The sequence below is a fragment of the Gavia stellata genome, chromosome 7 (assembly GCF_030936135.1).
Source record: "Gavia stellata isolate bGavSte3 chromosome 7, bGavSte3.hap2, whole genome shotgun sequence".
Classification (NCBI taxonomy): Eukaryota; Metazoa; Chordata; class Aves; order Gaviiformes; family Gaviidae; genus Gavia; species Gavia stellata.
The window spans coordinates 35,289,650-35,305,412 of NC_082600.1; the positions used below are offsets into that span (position 1 = coordinate 35,289,650).

Below are 15,763 nucleotides of genomic sequence, written 5' to 3' on the forward strand. Positions count from 1 at the left end.
ATCCCGAAAGCAGCAAGCAACTAGTTTGGATAAATTCTTTAAGCAGGACTGATTCTGACCTCATTTACCCTGATGTGTAGTAGGAATAAGTTCAACAAAATCAACTGATTTACCCATTGTAAAATTCAGTGTAAGTGTGATTGGAATCAGGTCCCAAAATATATATCGAAACATCTCAAAGTAATCTCCTAGCACTGATTAGTACCACATGCTCTATAGCAATGCAAAATAGACCTGCCAAATAACGGCTTGCTACAATACCCAGTGACATAAATCTAACGGGCCTGACCCAGATCGCAGCAGAGACAAAGGGAAGAGCCCACGACTTCAAAAGGTTCTCAGTAAAGCCCTAGGTGACCAAAGGGTAAGAAGGATCCAAATCCCCTTCACCTTACACGGACACACACGTGCACACACATACATGGTTCCATGGCAGGAAGATACGAGTAAAATCAGAGGACAGGCCAGGATCCGAAATTCACCTAACCTGTCAGTGCAACAGACAGCACTTACGGCACAAAACCACCACCCCCTCCAAAACCTAGAACACTGATCTACTGTTCCTCACACAGAACCGCAACAGGAAAAAAACCCCACCGAACAATAGTATTTTATATTCATTGAGGTTGTTGTATTAATTAAGACTCAAAAATCACTATTAATACTGTAACCCTCCACAATTTCTTTTAAAAGAAAACAAAACAAACAAACAAAAAAAATTGCCATCATTTTTTAGAGTCAGGTGGAAAGAAACACAAAAAGAAAGATGAGAAGTCTTGAAAGTTCAAGCAGCCCAGATCTTATTAAAAAACCCCAAAAAGTTGAAAATGAGGTTAGCAAAAAGTTCAGATGGAAATAAAATGCAAAAACTGAGCAAGTTTCTTTACAGCCTGGATTAAAACATAGTTGTGCCTATGAGCTTCTCTTTTTATCTCTGAGTTAGGAAGCCACTCAAATAGCTTCAAGCTGAAGGCAAACAGCAGACAGGAGCTCTTCAGCCCTCTGCAGCCTCTTAGCGTCAGCTGTTTGCCGGATGGTAATCAGATAAAGAGCTAGAAGAAATACATGAAAAAGGAAAGAAACAATAGCATAGCATGAGTTTAGCCCTCCAACAACATCAGGCTGGAACCTTCTTTTAGAAAATGTAATAATCGCAACATGTTCACCTAGGCTAAACTTTTCAGGGAACACAGTGAGTTATGTTAATTTTATGCACTGCAGGCTCTCTTAAGCTGGCTGCTCTTGGAGCTCCTTATCGCACATATGAAAATTACAATAATTAACTGGTAACACCTCAGCTATGTTTTAAGGCAAATGTCATCCAAAACCTATCATACAGTATTTCAAAAGCTAGACCAGCCTTTCTGTTTCAAAACCGTAACAATTTGGAAAGGATCACTGAATAAGACTTCCCGCAGCTGAAAACACTTGCTGTCTCTACCAGGCTGAGTTGTGCTTGACCTCAGTTTGTAGATCCCGTTTTAGAAAGACAGACTGTATTGATTGGGAATTCAATTTATTTCTTGTGACACAGTTTTCTTGGGGAAGCAATTTGGCAGAATTTTGTTGAAGGACAGAAATAATAAGATGGGATATTTACAAGATGCAACAGTAGAATGTTGGAGGAATTTGAAAGGGAGGGAAGTAGCTAGGCTTTAATATTATAAAAAATGACAAATAACTCTAGGGGTGGAGTTTACAGCCTCATAAAAAGGCAACATTCTTTTGCTTTGGACTAAGACGATTGTACGTGTCAGTGAACTTCTCTTTTTCTTCCCTAGACTGTTTCCAACTTTGCACCCCTCAAGAAAAACTTCTTGGCCAAACGCCTAATCATAAGTAGCTGTTTTATGTATGTCTTCACAAAAAAATGGGACCAAATGACAAATCTAAAGTGTACTTCACTGGAAACACTTTATCAGTATAGTTTAGGTACCTAAAGAGATCCTGATCTGAAGCCTGTTAACATTAATTGCAATGTTTCCATTAACTTCAATGAAATCTGTATTAAGTAATCACATTTAAAAAAACAAACAAACAAACACCAAAACCTGAAAACCAGATAGCTTTAGATAAATTACACAAACTGCTAGCATGGCTTCTCGTATCGTCTTGCAAGTTTAGTAATATACTTTGCAGAAACACGTTGAAGAGTGTGGATGACGTCTGCCAAAATGCAATTGCCTGTTTTGTGTACGTGTGCATACTATAAAATTTTCACACACATATGACCTAAACTAATGCCAGATACCATAGAAGGTAAACAGCACACATGTATCTATTCCCAGTGGTTTTAATAATTGGGAGTCAAATATGGTGCTCCTCTTGCTCTTACCTAATTGTGTTAAAGAGCAGTGTTACCAGGAGAAAAGCAGTGAATACTGAGTAGAGCACAATAGAAGGAGATGGAAAATAGATACAAGAAGCTAGGTCTCCAGGGGCAGTATTTTCTATTTGCTGGGCTACAGACTCACAGCTGATAATGCAAGTTGTAATTAATATAAAAGCAGGAGACAATATGGGGAAAGCTTGTACTAGCAGGGCCACAGGAGATCACTCCGCTGCTATCCACTGTTTCTCATTTACACACACAGCCTTCCCTAGAAAACACAATTTTGCCGGTGTTTTTTCCCTTGAAAGTTAAAAAAAAATTGATTTAGTACCACCATTGGATTTTGCTAAATCTAGAAAAGAGCAACAGAAAGGACAGGAGACTCCTGGTATACAAAGCAAATCTGACACGTTACTCTTTTGTCAATGCTGCAAATCTGGTGGAAACCTTAAGAGTTTTTAACGGCCACAGGATTTCTTGAACAGCTATGTTGTAACAGAGAAATTTTATATAGGATAACCTTCTGTTAAATTGCAATTCTTACTTTGTGTGCCCAGAATTTCCACTGGGCGAAGTCTGGCTAATTTTTTGTGAGTGTATCTAGTCCCGCCAGGGCTGACTCTGATCTCACACTGCTTTTTATGATGATATTAAAGACTCAATTAACCATAAGGAATTTGCTTCTTATTTATAACTGGGAAGTAAAATCAATCAGGCCAGCTGATACCCGTGTGAGTAAGCTGAGCAGGATTACGCTCACAGGCGTTAACTGGAGTTTTAAGAATACAACTGTGACAGGATCAGGCCCTTACACGTTCTCAGATGAAATGGACAAAACCATTGATCTTGCAGGAACCAATAAAACACAACTTGCTTTCATAAAAGAAACTACAACGATATAGAGCTCATTCTTTGTGAAGATGGTTGGTCTCAAAGGTCTGGAGGTTGCTCTGGTAAATTAATTTTACAAACACAAACTGAACTGGACTACCGATACGGATGGCATTTCCGCCCCCAAATACAAGCCAAATCCTGCTCACCTTGTTCTTACAAGTAACACCTGTAAACACAGTGGAACAACTGACGTGATTGATAGCACAAAAATCTGTATCTAGGTACCACCGTATGTCAAAAGATGATATACTATGCCGGACATAGAAACCTATACACATACATGCACGTGTGTTTCTCTGTGTGCATCTGTGTCTGTCTATGTTTTGTATGTATAAAGTTCAGGATGGTATCTTAGAGACTGTTGTGGAGTACAGTAATAATAAACTTACCGTATAAAGAAACTTTCAATAAGTAAATGAACCATGAAAAGCTGTAATTTGACATGATATGTATGTTTTCTAAAAAAGACTACTCTTGATACTACTAAGGATTATTTTCTTACAGATGCATATTTAATATGATAACTTTTTTGTATCAGAATTACACAATTTAAACAAAACACAAGGCATTGTGATCTATCAGATATTTGTGCATGTACGTATATATATATGTACAAGTTGTAATTCTTGTCCCTTGATTTTGCATTTGAGGAAAGTGTCAGGAGGAGGTTTTGACACTCCTAGAACGTGGCAACGTTCTGAAAAGCTGCGTGCTTTGTATTTTCCAATTAAGATTGAAATCAGACATGTAATCCACCTGTCAGCAAGGAACTGAGACTTGAAAAATCAGGGTTTTGTTGGTTTTTTAATTGTCCTTCTACGTCATTCTGTGTGGCTACACTTCATCTAGACTGATAGACAACTCAAACCAAAGCGGGAATACAGGTGTCAAATAGATAGTGAAATACATTATCGGTTCAGTTTGAGAGAATCCAATTTAAAATTAAAATACTCAAATTTGAGCTGTAGATTACCTTTGACTGTAGAGTACCTTGACCCATCAAAGAGAGGAAACACACAAGGTTCTCTAGTCTCGGAAAGTTCCTGATTCTCCGTGCCCCTTCAGAAAGCACGGGGCCTATCGTAACGTCCTAAGTCTTAAGCCACGTACTAAGAAATTTGGTTATTACAGAAAAAGTTTGCCTTATTATTGTTGCAGTTAGCTACTTAGTTTCCCTTCTGACACACTACAAACAGAAAGGGCACCTCTGGGTCTGATCCTGCGTTTCAGGCATACTCAAAACTCCCACGGAACTCCATCAAAGTGTGGCGTACCTGGAGACAGCAGCATCAGGCCCCCAATTACTTCCTCATTACTCAGTCAAATCTTACCTAAAGGTTTAATTATATAACTGGAACAGATATATATTACCCTATTTTTATTTTTTTCTCATCTACAAGATGTCAGGAATTTGCACAGACGGTTCTTCGAGAAGAACTATTAAAGAAATGTAAAATGTCTGGATGTCCAAAAGTACAAAATAAAAGTATCTCCTCATTTAAGAGCTGAAAGGTTTATTATTCAGACTAATATTTCTCTTCTACAGCTAAGGCATCGGATTTCTAATCTGTCAACAGTCCTTTTATAAAAATGAGATGTATGTATATCTCTATCCATTTTTAATTATATTTTATAAATGATGGTCTGTATATTATTACCTCTCAGCTGTAAATTGACTAGAACATATAAACAAATATCAGAAAGACTGAGACCCTGATCCTGCTCCCATGAAAGCCAGCAGAAGGAGAGCCATAAATTTCTATGGGAGAATTACCAGGCTTCAAAGTAGGTTTGTGCTAAAGGAAGAATTGTGTGGCACCAGGTGAAGCCAGGTACAAAGGAAACGTAATTAAAGTACAAAATGCTATCATATGCTCAAAAGAGTTTAAAAAGCTGCAAATTTCACAGGCATTACATTTTTCAGATTTGAATAGCTTGAAAGGAAAAAAAAAAAACACCAAAAACATTTGTTGGCAATCTCAACAGATATTTTAGGCTGAACACAGAATGCAGGATAGGGCCCAGAATGTTTATATTGAACGATAATAAATTGTCTGTGCTGGGAAACTCAACTTGAACTGCAGCTGGAAAGGTTTCTTTCCTCTTTTCTTTTCTCCCCCCCCCCCCCCCAACTGATCTGGTTCAGCCAGGGCATAGCTGTAATTACCTTCTTCCCATCTACAGCTAATACCTCAGAGCAATAAAAAAATATGAGGGTGTTAAAAATTCAAACACTAATTATGGGCTGTTATATTTACTAAACACAGCAGAGTAATAACAAAAGTTTCAGCTTCTTGTGGCCAGCACTGCACTATTTGATCTACCAAGTCCCTGGCCCCTTTACGCTTACTGTATTACATAACAGTTAATAGCGCACTAAAATAAAATTCGATAAACACATTTATTACCAAACACGTATAGCACAACCGCTTACAGATGTCTCCTTTTCCAGCACAGGTATATCTCTGAAGAGTTCATTCCTTTGTTGATTTTGGGTTTGGCTTCCAATTAAGTTATATAAAAAGCAGAGCAGTAGATTTTGAAAAGGGAAGCATGCACTATTTGAGTACCCCATTTAAAGTCTTATGGCAAATATTGGCTAATCCTACAATGCTTTCTGTTACTTTGCCTTATGCCTGTTTTCAGGTCTAGCAAAGGAATAAAACTGAGAGCTGCCTTGGTTCCTAGTTCAGCACTGCCACTGTCACTGCTACCACCCCTCGCATTCACATTAAACACACACAATGTCGCTTTATACCACTTAATAAGAATAGAGGTGTATGGATTTTTGGGGTGTCAAACAGCTGTCACAAACTGTCACCTTCACAAGAGAAACCTTGGCAGACAACAAATTAAACTACACTTCTTTTTGGCTATCATTGTTCATAGCCAATCAGTTGAAATGCTCCTAGTATTTCATGTGCAAATAAAACCATGAGGGGAAGACCCATGGATCAGAATAGTGGGCCAATACATAAAACAGAGGAAACAACATGCTGTCTCTGTCCTTCTGAAGTGGCTCATCATCACCCCTGCACCAACTTTCACCAAATGAGATCTAGCCTGAGGCTATATATTAAATATGCATATCAAAGCAAATGAAAAAATAAACCTGGAGAGTCAAATTGGACAGATTTGCATGCTTGAACTACTACATTTTCAGGTAGGTGCTCACAAATGATAGCTTGTTTTTTGATGGTCTTGCATTTTTTAAAGCTTTTCCTTCTTTATGAATAAAAGTGGATTTCTTCCTGCTGGAACCTTGTACAGTGCAAATATAAATGTGTACACACACGGTAGTTTGACTAAGCTATAAAAGAGTGTTAAAGTTTTGTTGGGAAAACAAGCTAATAGACAAAAAAAAAAATCCAATAAGGAGACACATTTCCCAAAACGCATGAATAAAATGTAACTATGTGATACAACTCTTCATTTCCCAGTTGGTGTTCTGGTTGCACAAATTATTGCTTCCTTTCAAAACAAATAGCAGGGGGCTAAAGTAAAAATGTTATAGCTCAAATCTCCAGGAAATAAAAGGCTTTAAATTATAATACCCAATGAAGTGGTAAACCCTAACGGGTGCAAGATAAATGGGTTGTCATATTTGTTTGAGTTTGGTTTTTGGGCCACAAAAGCAAGAGGAGATTCTTCTTAGGGAAGATAATAGTTATCAAAGTATCAAAATGCTAACCCCCTCCACCCCTGTCCTATCATTGTGTGTGAATTTAAATATTATAATGGAGCACTGCAAATTGGCTTGAGCATTCGCCATCTGCCAGAACCCTAAACAGGCTAGTTTATCTAATCTCTTAAATATAAACATAAGCATGCTCCATTTCTACACTTCCACTTGAAACACACTCTTGTAAAGAAACTGTACTGGAGAAACATGGACTTATTTTTTCTGTTGCTCTGAATTATACACAATGACCCCCTATCTTTCAGGTTGCCACTCATTTCAATTTCTTTCCTAGTACTCTCCCAGAATACTTAGGCACACGAGTTGAAGGTTGTAAAATGTCATAAAACAAATATTTTTGAAATAGTGTCATGCCTCATAGAGTTTATTATCTACTTGTGAGATAGCTGATAAGCAGAGAAACTTTCACGAACCTCTGCATACATTTTTTTTTTTCCTCTCAAAATAATAGATTTAAAATGTAAAACATCGCAAAAACCTTGTCCTGCAATGTTTACCGAATACAAATGAGAAAATGAAAGCTAAGGCTTGGGTCCAAAAATATTTTCCGGGCTCTGGAACTAAGCCGTGCCAGAAGGAGGGCATTTAGAAGCATTTATTATTATTTTATCTCCCAATTCAGCTTCAGTCCAGGTCTAATGTAATTATCAAATACACACACAAACAACATGTTTTCAAAGGAAACAAAAGCTCCTAGAAAGCTCATTCTCCCTGGGCTTACAGCTACTCTTCTTAACACACTGGGAAATAAAGGCAGGCGCCTGTGCAGAAAGCATGGTTAACTTCACACCGGGTGTTAAATTAATATTTCAACCGCTAAAATATGGGACTGTATCATTTAGATTATGAGTTCAATTGAATCTAAAACTGTGTAAACCCCTTTTCCCCCCAGGGATGCGTTCCTATAAATAAACTCGAGTTCACACCCACTCTTTTTAACCAGAGCTATTCCTCCCCTTTTCTGCGGTACCAGCTGCAATCTTTCCCTTCACATCCCGAAGTCTCTCCGCGTCTACATCTTTTGAAGGATCACAAGAGCCGCTCCAAAAGCCGGAAAAACAAAGGCACTCTCCTTACCACGCGCACCAGCGTTCAGTCCTACACACATAACACTAATTCACCAACTCCTAAAGTGTTAAAATCAACCGCTAACCTACGGTTACTCAATCATCATTCTCTCCAGCTTTCTGTAATACATTGTTAGTAATTGCTTCATCAAGGTTACTGTCTTTTATTATGAAGATGCTTCAGGCGTTTGGCAATAAGTCCATATTCTGACAATAAGTTGCTATAAAGCACAAGCATTGGAAACTCTAATGTGCTAACCCCTTTTTTTTAATGCAATGTAGTATTGCCAATAATTCTCATCACTTGTCATCCCCGGGGAGGGGGGGGGGGGGGCGGGGAGCAAGGCAGCAAACTTTCTCCCTAACTTTCTTGTCTCTGTTTCCTTACATTGCTGCACTGATTACAGAGTTGGCAAAGAAGAAGAGAAAGCACCGATCAGATCCCCACATCAGACCGACAGTTTGCTAGCTCTCCAAGCCGCCCGGACCAGGAAACTTTACAAACCATCGCAAACTCGCTGCTTTGCAGACGGAAACAGAAGGGACCTTTTGCATTTCTACAACTTGACAGAGCGAGAGGGAAGAAAGTGTAAAGATGGGATCCGAGCTTGCAGAAGGCTCGGGTAGTAGTAATAATAACACTAATAGACAACAGCAACAAACCAATGAAATCGGGGACAGGTCCTCTAAGCAGGTTAAAGTCTTTAAAAGTGCCATAAAGAAATCAGAAGGACTTACATGATCGGCTAAATTTGTGGAAGATCCTGAGAGTTCTTCGTGGTCTGATTTGGAGCTGCCATCCCTTTCATCAATAACGAGGTCTATTGGCATTTTTCCTTTCAAACAACTAATGTACCGATGGCAGAAGTTATCGCACAATTCATGAACCTGAAAACAGTAACAAGAATAATAGTGTCAATAATGGCAAAATATCGGATCGCAACTTTTTTTTTTTTTTGGTAGCAAGAACAACCCTCTGATCTACTCCACAAGTAACTCTAATTAAGGGGCACAATAGTTGAAGGCAAGGAAACAATAGAGAAATTGTTGCAGCACATATTATTCTCTAGAGACTTGCCGCAGCAACAAGTTAGAGAGAGAGAGAGAGAGAGAGAGAGTGGGCTCAGCCTGGTGTGCAGAGGAAAATCCGATTTGATGATACTATCAGAACACGGGGAGCTGGACCCAGGCGGTATCTCTGGAGCATACACAGCCCAGACAGGTACAACTAGTCACTCGGGGCGGGATCGGTTTAAACCGGGGCTAAAAAAAGGTGTAAGTGGCCGGCAGCAGTAAAACGAAGCAACTCGCTGAGGCTGTGGGAAGAGCCGTTCTCGTCCCAGGGCACAGCCCCCTCCCCACGCCGCGCAGGGGCCCCCTGCCTCTTCCAAACATTTAGTGCTTGCTTGGGGTTAGCATGCCTGCCAGAGCTGGGGAAAGGCAGGAGTGCTTGCATTTCTCTTTTCGTTAAACATACCATTTCCGAGTCAGGAAAAGAGCTTCTACTGAGGGAAGGGGTAAGAAGGGTGGAAGGGGGTTAATATATTTATACGTTTAATGATTCGGTCGAAATTACGCTGAAAAAAAAAAAATAGCGCCGGGCTGGGCTGGGCATGGCTGTCGGGTGTCACATGCTCTGATGGCACAGGTTACAGTATCACACTGCGTTTCCCCTATCTCCTCTGGCCATGTGTACAAGTCATCCCAAACAGTCAACGGGGGGGGGGGGGGGGGGGGGGGGGAGCGGGGGGCTCAGGGAGGGAATGGCTTGCCCCCCGCCCAGCTCCGTGGCTCTTACCTTTTCTAATTCCAAAAGGTGAAACCTTAGTACTTGTATTGCTTGGATCATCTGCAAGAAAGTTTTGAGCAAGGGGTTACGTGGGAGACAGGAGCACGGGGGCTGTGCAGAGCTGCGAGCCCGAGGGGGCGAGGGGCAGAAGGGATTGTCAGGGCGCGCAGTCATTATCCAGATTTTAGCTCGTTGGTCACGCTTGAACAATTTTGATCAACTTTAACCTAAGCGCTTGATTTTTATCGTATTTATTCCGGGAGCGGTGATTAGTGCTTTATTACCGCGATCTTGGAGAAAACCTCTTCCTCTTTTCCTCGCTCCCTCTCAACACCCCGGCCCTCACCTCTGAGGGTCCGCAGAGAAGTCAAACACACACTCCCACCCCACCCCCCCACCCCCCCCACCGCCCGCAGGAGAAAGGGGAGGGGGGGAAAGGATGAATAGTTTGGCATCTTCTTTACAAGCGGATTTGGGCACTCTGAATATTGAAATCGTTCACATTAGCAAAAGAATTACGTTAGAAATCTCCATCTCTCTCTTCTTAAGCAGTTATTTCCTTCACTTTAGCTTCCCGTGGCTTTCAAACACGGCTTCGCAGCGCGCTGGGGCTGGAGAGTTTGCCCTGGCTCACTCTAAAAGCGCAGCGCTTTGAAGCCTCTTGACGGCAGCTTCCCAGCCTCCCGGCTCGCCCCCTCCCCTGCCCGCCCAGCCTGGGTGCCTGGGCCGGCAGCCGCCTGCCGCAGCCCCGCACGGCGGAGGGCGCTTGCCGGCAGCTGGCGGAGGGGTCGGGAAGGGCGGGAGGGGAGCGGGGCGGAGGGGTGAGCAGGCCTTACCAAATTGTCCAACTCTGGATTCGAAGAAAAAAGTGGTTTTTCAGCGCGGACCTGCAAGAAGAAGGAAAAGCGGCGTGACTTGCAGCTTCTCTCCTCAGCCCTGTAACCGAATCACTGGGGGGGGGGGGGGGACCGTGACAAAACCGGCCGGTACAGGTCAGATCAAAACCCGGCTGGACGCCCCGGAGTCCCCCGTGCCGTGGGCAGGGGCCCGCTCCGCTGCTGCCAGCCGGGTGCCGAGCCGGCCGCCCTTGCCTCAGGAGCCCTCTCTTTTTGATCTCCTGCCTCTCTGCCGCTCCCTCTGCCTCCAAAACTCGGCCACAGTTACAGTTCCCTTCCATTAAGGCGGGAGGGCGAGGGCCAGGAGCCTCAGCCCGGCGGCGTGGAGGGGCTCCCGGCGGAGGAGGGTCAGGGCCAGCCGGGCCGCCAGCGCGCACCCCCGCCGCTCCCTGCCGCCCCCCCGGCGGCCGGAGAGGGGGCGCGGGGGGGGGGGGTGGGGGTGGCGAGGGGGGGCTGCCCCCTGCCAACGCCCGGCTGTGTGGGTCGAGGAGCTGAGGAGGTGGCGGGAGTGCTGGGAAGGGCCGGGGGCGGGGGGAGAGGTGCCGGACCTGTTTGGCGAAGACGGCGATGTCCTCGTTGAAGGAGTCGGAGGAGCAGACGTCCCCGCCGGCCACGCCGGGCTCCCGGGGCGTGCAGGTCGCCAGCTCGCACTTCTCAAAGACCAGAGCTAAGAGGGGGAACAACGGGTGCCTACCGGGCAGTGGCACACAAAGAGAGGGAGGGGGTGGGGGAGAGGGGGAAAGAAGAGCTCTAATCAACAAGTATTTTTTTTTAAATGCACGGACACACGGACACGGACACACGGACGCAGCCACGCTCTGCAGCCTCGCAGTACCGCTTCGGGCAGAGCAGGGGAGAGCAACATTTTGAAACAAAACCGCGGCTTTGGGTGTTGTGGTTTGTTTTGTGGGTGTTTTTTTTCCCCTTCCTTTCGAAATTTCAGCGCCCGAGCCGCATCCCCCGCGCAGTCCCCACAGATGAGGACAAAAGTGACCTCTCCGCCAAACGCGCAAGGCACCAAACACGCTCACGCAGGCAGCAGCTCAGCTGGGAACCTTACACTGCTCGCCACAGCTTAAAATAACGCGAAACCTGGAAGATCCCATCCCTACCCTCCAGCTATGACCTAAAATGAGAAGCACGGCTAGGCAAACTGCAAACTACTTAATACGTAATTTTATTTTTCAAGGGGCCTGCTAACAAAAATGTGGTGAAGTTTCCTGGCTTAGGAAGCACACCCAAGTAAAATACCAGCTGTCCAGATAAGTGAGCTGGGGAGGGGGCGGAGAGAGGGAGCACTTCGCGAAATATTTTCCCATAGTTGGTGTAGTCAGGAAAAAAAATATTTTATTTGCATGCATTTGTCTCTTTTCCCCCTTGGTGCCTGATCAAGGCCCCACACTCTGTCGTACATGTTACTGTCTCTCCTTTTAGGATCATTTAGTATTTTTTCTAAAAGGCACTGAAGGGAATCCGTGTCATTCCCCCCAAGCAATGCCCTGGCACAGGCTTGAGTTTTGTTGGGTACGTGTTTCTTTTTCCTCATGTTCTTTCTTTCCTAAATAGAAAACTCAGTTCAATGCCCCCAATGTGTTTATTTCTTCTGTCTCAGGGAAGAGCTGCTTGCGAGAAGCAAATCCCTTTTATTCTTACTACCTTCCGCGATGTGAATAGCTCTTTATTTACAGTGTTGGAAGAGTGTTATTATGGCACGAAGGAGAACACCGGAACAACACTTCTCCGGCTAAAACCCCGAGCAATGAGAGCCACCTCTCCTGTCTGAACTCCTAACTGGGGCCTTTCCGAGAAAGACAAAAAACCCACTGGGGGGGGCGGAAAGAAAGAAAGGAAAAATAAAAAGAAAAAAAAAGAAAGACGAGGCAATACCACCTCCCCCCAGCCCAGCCTCTCTCCCCCAGTGCTCTGTTTTTCCAGGACCCGCTTCCCTGGGTGCTGGCACCTCAGCTAAGAGTCAGGCTGGGACTGCACTCGCCCTGAAACCGCCAGCAGTGCCAGTGCCACCGCGCGGGTCTCCCTCCGGAGCGGGCAGCGGGGGGCTCCCCGGCCGCCGCCCTCCCGCCGGGGCTTCCCCCCGCCCCGCTCCGGAGCTCGGCTCGCCGCTGCCGCCGCCCGCCACCGCGGCCCCGCGGGAGCCCCCGCCGCCCGCCCGCCCCGCTCCTGCCCTCGCCGCTCCGCGGGCACCGGCGCTGCGGAGCCGGGCCATGGCGGCGGGCGGCCCGGCGGCACCTACCCGTAGATCGCATCCTTGTCCCGCTTCAGGGCGTCGTTGACAGCGGAGCCCATGCTGGCCGGCATGACATTGGGGTGCGGGGCGTGGGCGCCGTAGTGCTGCCCGGCGTGGAGCGGCGGCCCATGGTTGAGGTGGTGCACCGGGGGGATCGGCCGGGGGGCGTGGGGGTCCCCGTACATGGACGCCGGCACCCCTACTCCGTCCATCCCGCCGTAGTGGGGCAGCTCATCGTACTGTCAAAACACGGGCCGGAAGAGAAGAAAGCAAGAGAAAGAGGGGAAGAGAGAGAGAGAGAGAGAGGAATAAAAAAACAAACAAACAACAACAACAAAAGTCAGAAGAGAGTAAAGCACCCGGACAGACACAAACAGAGCAAAACAAAACAGGAACAGCCACAACAGAGAGAGAAATGTGCAAAATGAAAATCAACTGGGACCGGGAGCAGAGGCTGGAGAGGCTGAGGGCGGAGTGGGGGTGCGGGGAGAGGTAAAGGGGGAAAGCGTGTCTGCCTGCCTGTGTGTGCGGGGGGAGATGGTCCTCTTCAGCACGGGCAGGAGAAGCCCTAACAAGGAAACGGGGATGAAAAGGAAGGAAACGGAGGAGAGAAACTAGAGTTACTCTGCATTAGAAAGGAAGGACCAAAAAAAAATATAAATGAATAAACAAGCAGAATCAAAAGCAACTATAGAAATAAATCAACACTGGGAAGGAGAGAGGAAAGGTAGGGTGCATCGGGGGGGGGGGGGGAGATAAAGGGGGAAATAATCTGAAAGTTACCAGAAACATTATTTAGTAGCAATTCCCCTTGTCCTTGTCAAAGCCAGAGACAAAAAAAAAAAAAAAAAAAAAAAAAGCAGCTATATGTGTATACATATATATACGTTGGTATATACATAGACACACATATGTATTTCTTAGTCTTTCCTAGGCAGCGGCAGTAACGACGGCCGGCAGCAGCAGCAGCAGCAGCAGCAGCAGCAAGCTTTCCCCTGTGAAACCCGTGCTGCTGAGCAGGCAGAGAGCAGGGAAATCGCGCTGCTGGAGGAAAAGCTAGAGAGGAAAAAAGCGTGGAACAATTGCCGAGAGAGACACACACACAGAGACACTCACGCACACACACAAAAAGCTAGTGAATAATTTTGCTGCTATTTTTTAATAGTGGCCGCCATCATCATCAGCAACAGAGGAGAGCAAATCGGACAGGCCCCTCTTAAGAGAGGATTTATATATAGGTAAGTGTTGGAGATTTAAACCTACCCTTTGCGCCATCAGTCTGCGCTCCAATAAACTCCTGGATGTGTCGTATATTTAATATCCCAGTCCAGCAAAGAAAGTGATTTAGAGTGAAGAAGATTCCTTTTTTTTTTTTTTTTTTTTTTTGCAACCCACTTACAGACTTCTCCTATCCTCCAATATGGGTAAATAATAATAATAACAACAACAATAACAACAACAATAATATATAAAAAACAGTCAAGAACCACGATGAGTTTCTGTGTTTTCTTCTTTTTTCTCTCTCTTTCTCTCTTTCCTTTTTCTCTCTCTCTTTTTCCTTTTTTCTTTCTCTACGCAAAAAAAAAAAAAAAAAAAAAATTGTCAAGCCCCCAAACTGAAGGTTACGATCGGCCCGTCAGCAACCCACATGTAACCAAACTGTCGTGTCTCATGGCTTTTTGCCACTCCAGCTGTCAATCAAAGCCAGGGAATGTCAAGGTAGTGAATGAATGATGGTTGATGATGATGAAGAAGAGAGGAGGAATCTTTTTAACCCCGGTTTCTTCTTCCAGTAACTCCGCGCCCGGGTTTTGCCTTTTAGGATCGCTATAGGGTTGGTTTTTTTTTTTTTTTTTAAGTACTGTGAAGGGGGGTGGGGAAAGATGCGAAGAAAAATTGAATAGTTTGCAAAGCCCGGACTTCCCCCTCTCTCCCTCTTTTTTTTTTTTTTTTCCTCCCGGTGGGTATTTTGTCTCCCTCTCTCCCTCGCTCTCTGAGATGAGTGAGTGTCAGTAAGTGTTGGCAGGTTGGCTGCCGGCTGCCTTATAGAAGAGGCTCAGTTTTGCGGCGCTGATCGGCGGGAGAATGAAGTGACGGAACCCGGAAGTAGTGGTGGCCATAGCCAGTCCTGCAGCGCGGCGGCGGCGGCGGCGGCGGGGAGCGGCGGCGGGGAGCGGCGGCGGCGGGGAGCGGCGGGGGGGCGCGGGGCGGCGGGGCGCGGGGCGGCGGGGCGCCCCAGCCGGCAGAGCGCCGGTGATGCGCAGCGCGCCGGCGGGGCGGCCGCGGCGCCGCGCGGGGGGAGCCGCGCAGCAGCCCCTGCCCCGAGCGAAGCAACGCGTGTAGGAAGGAGCGAGCGAGCGTGCGAGAGAGAGGGAGGGAGGGAGGGAGCGAGGGAGGGAGGGAGGGAGGGAGGGGGGAGCGAGGGAGGGGAGGGAGGGAGGGAGGGAGGCAGGGGAGGAAGGACGGGGAGAGTGCGTGTGTGCGCGAGGGGGGAGAGGCAGGGGAAAACTGCGGAGAGCGAGAAGAAAAGTGCGATAGAAGCCCAGCCCCGGGTTGGTTCGCGCCAGATTATTTTAGCAACAAAATACCTTCCGATTAACCGCGATGTTTAGCGTCTGATTTATGCGCTGAATTATTTATTTAAATCGCCGGCTATCGCCGTGGCCGCGAACGGTATGCGAGTCCGGGGGCACGGAGAGCTGCAGCGCACGGGGGGGCCGCGCAAAGTTGATCTTCCCCGGGAGGCGAGCCTGCTCCGGCCAGGCACTCGCCACTCCGCCAGCGGGTTGTGTTGCAAGCGTGGTGTCTTTCCTCTGACAATTCATTGTGCTTCTCTAAAA

General features: G+C 45.9%; 1 protein-coding gene across 2 annotated transcripts in view; it reads right to left on the minus strand.

The window, feature by feature from the left end:
* MEIS2 (Meis homeobox 2) overlaps positions 1-14,272 on the minus strand; it is a 173,487-nt gene extending 159,215 nt beyond the window's left edge. For both annotated transcript variants that reach the window (XM_059819939.1, XM_059819938.1), the window contains exons 1-6: positions 14,187-14,272; positions 12,930-13,162; positions 11,227-11,368; positions 10,619-10,669; positions 9,792-9,842; positions 8,732-8,881 (exon numbers count right to left, since the gene is read on the minus strand). In XM_059819939.1, the coding sequence (XP_059675922.1) occupies positions 8,732-8,881; positions 9,792-9,842; positions 10,619-10,669; positions 11,227-11,368; positions 12,930-13,162; positions 14,187-14,198 (639 nt within the window). In that variant the 5' untranslated portion in view covers positions 14,199-14,272. The remainder of the gene's footprint in view (positions 1-8,731; positions 8,882-9,791; positions 9,843-10,618; positions 10,670-11,226; positions 11,369-12,929; positions 13,163-14,186) is intronic.
* Between the last annotated feature and the right edge of the window lie 1,491 nt (positions 14,273-15,763).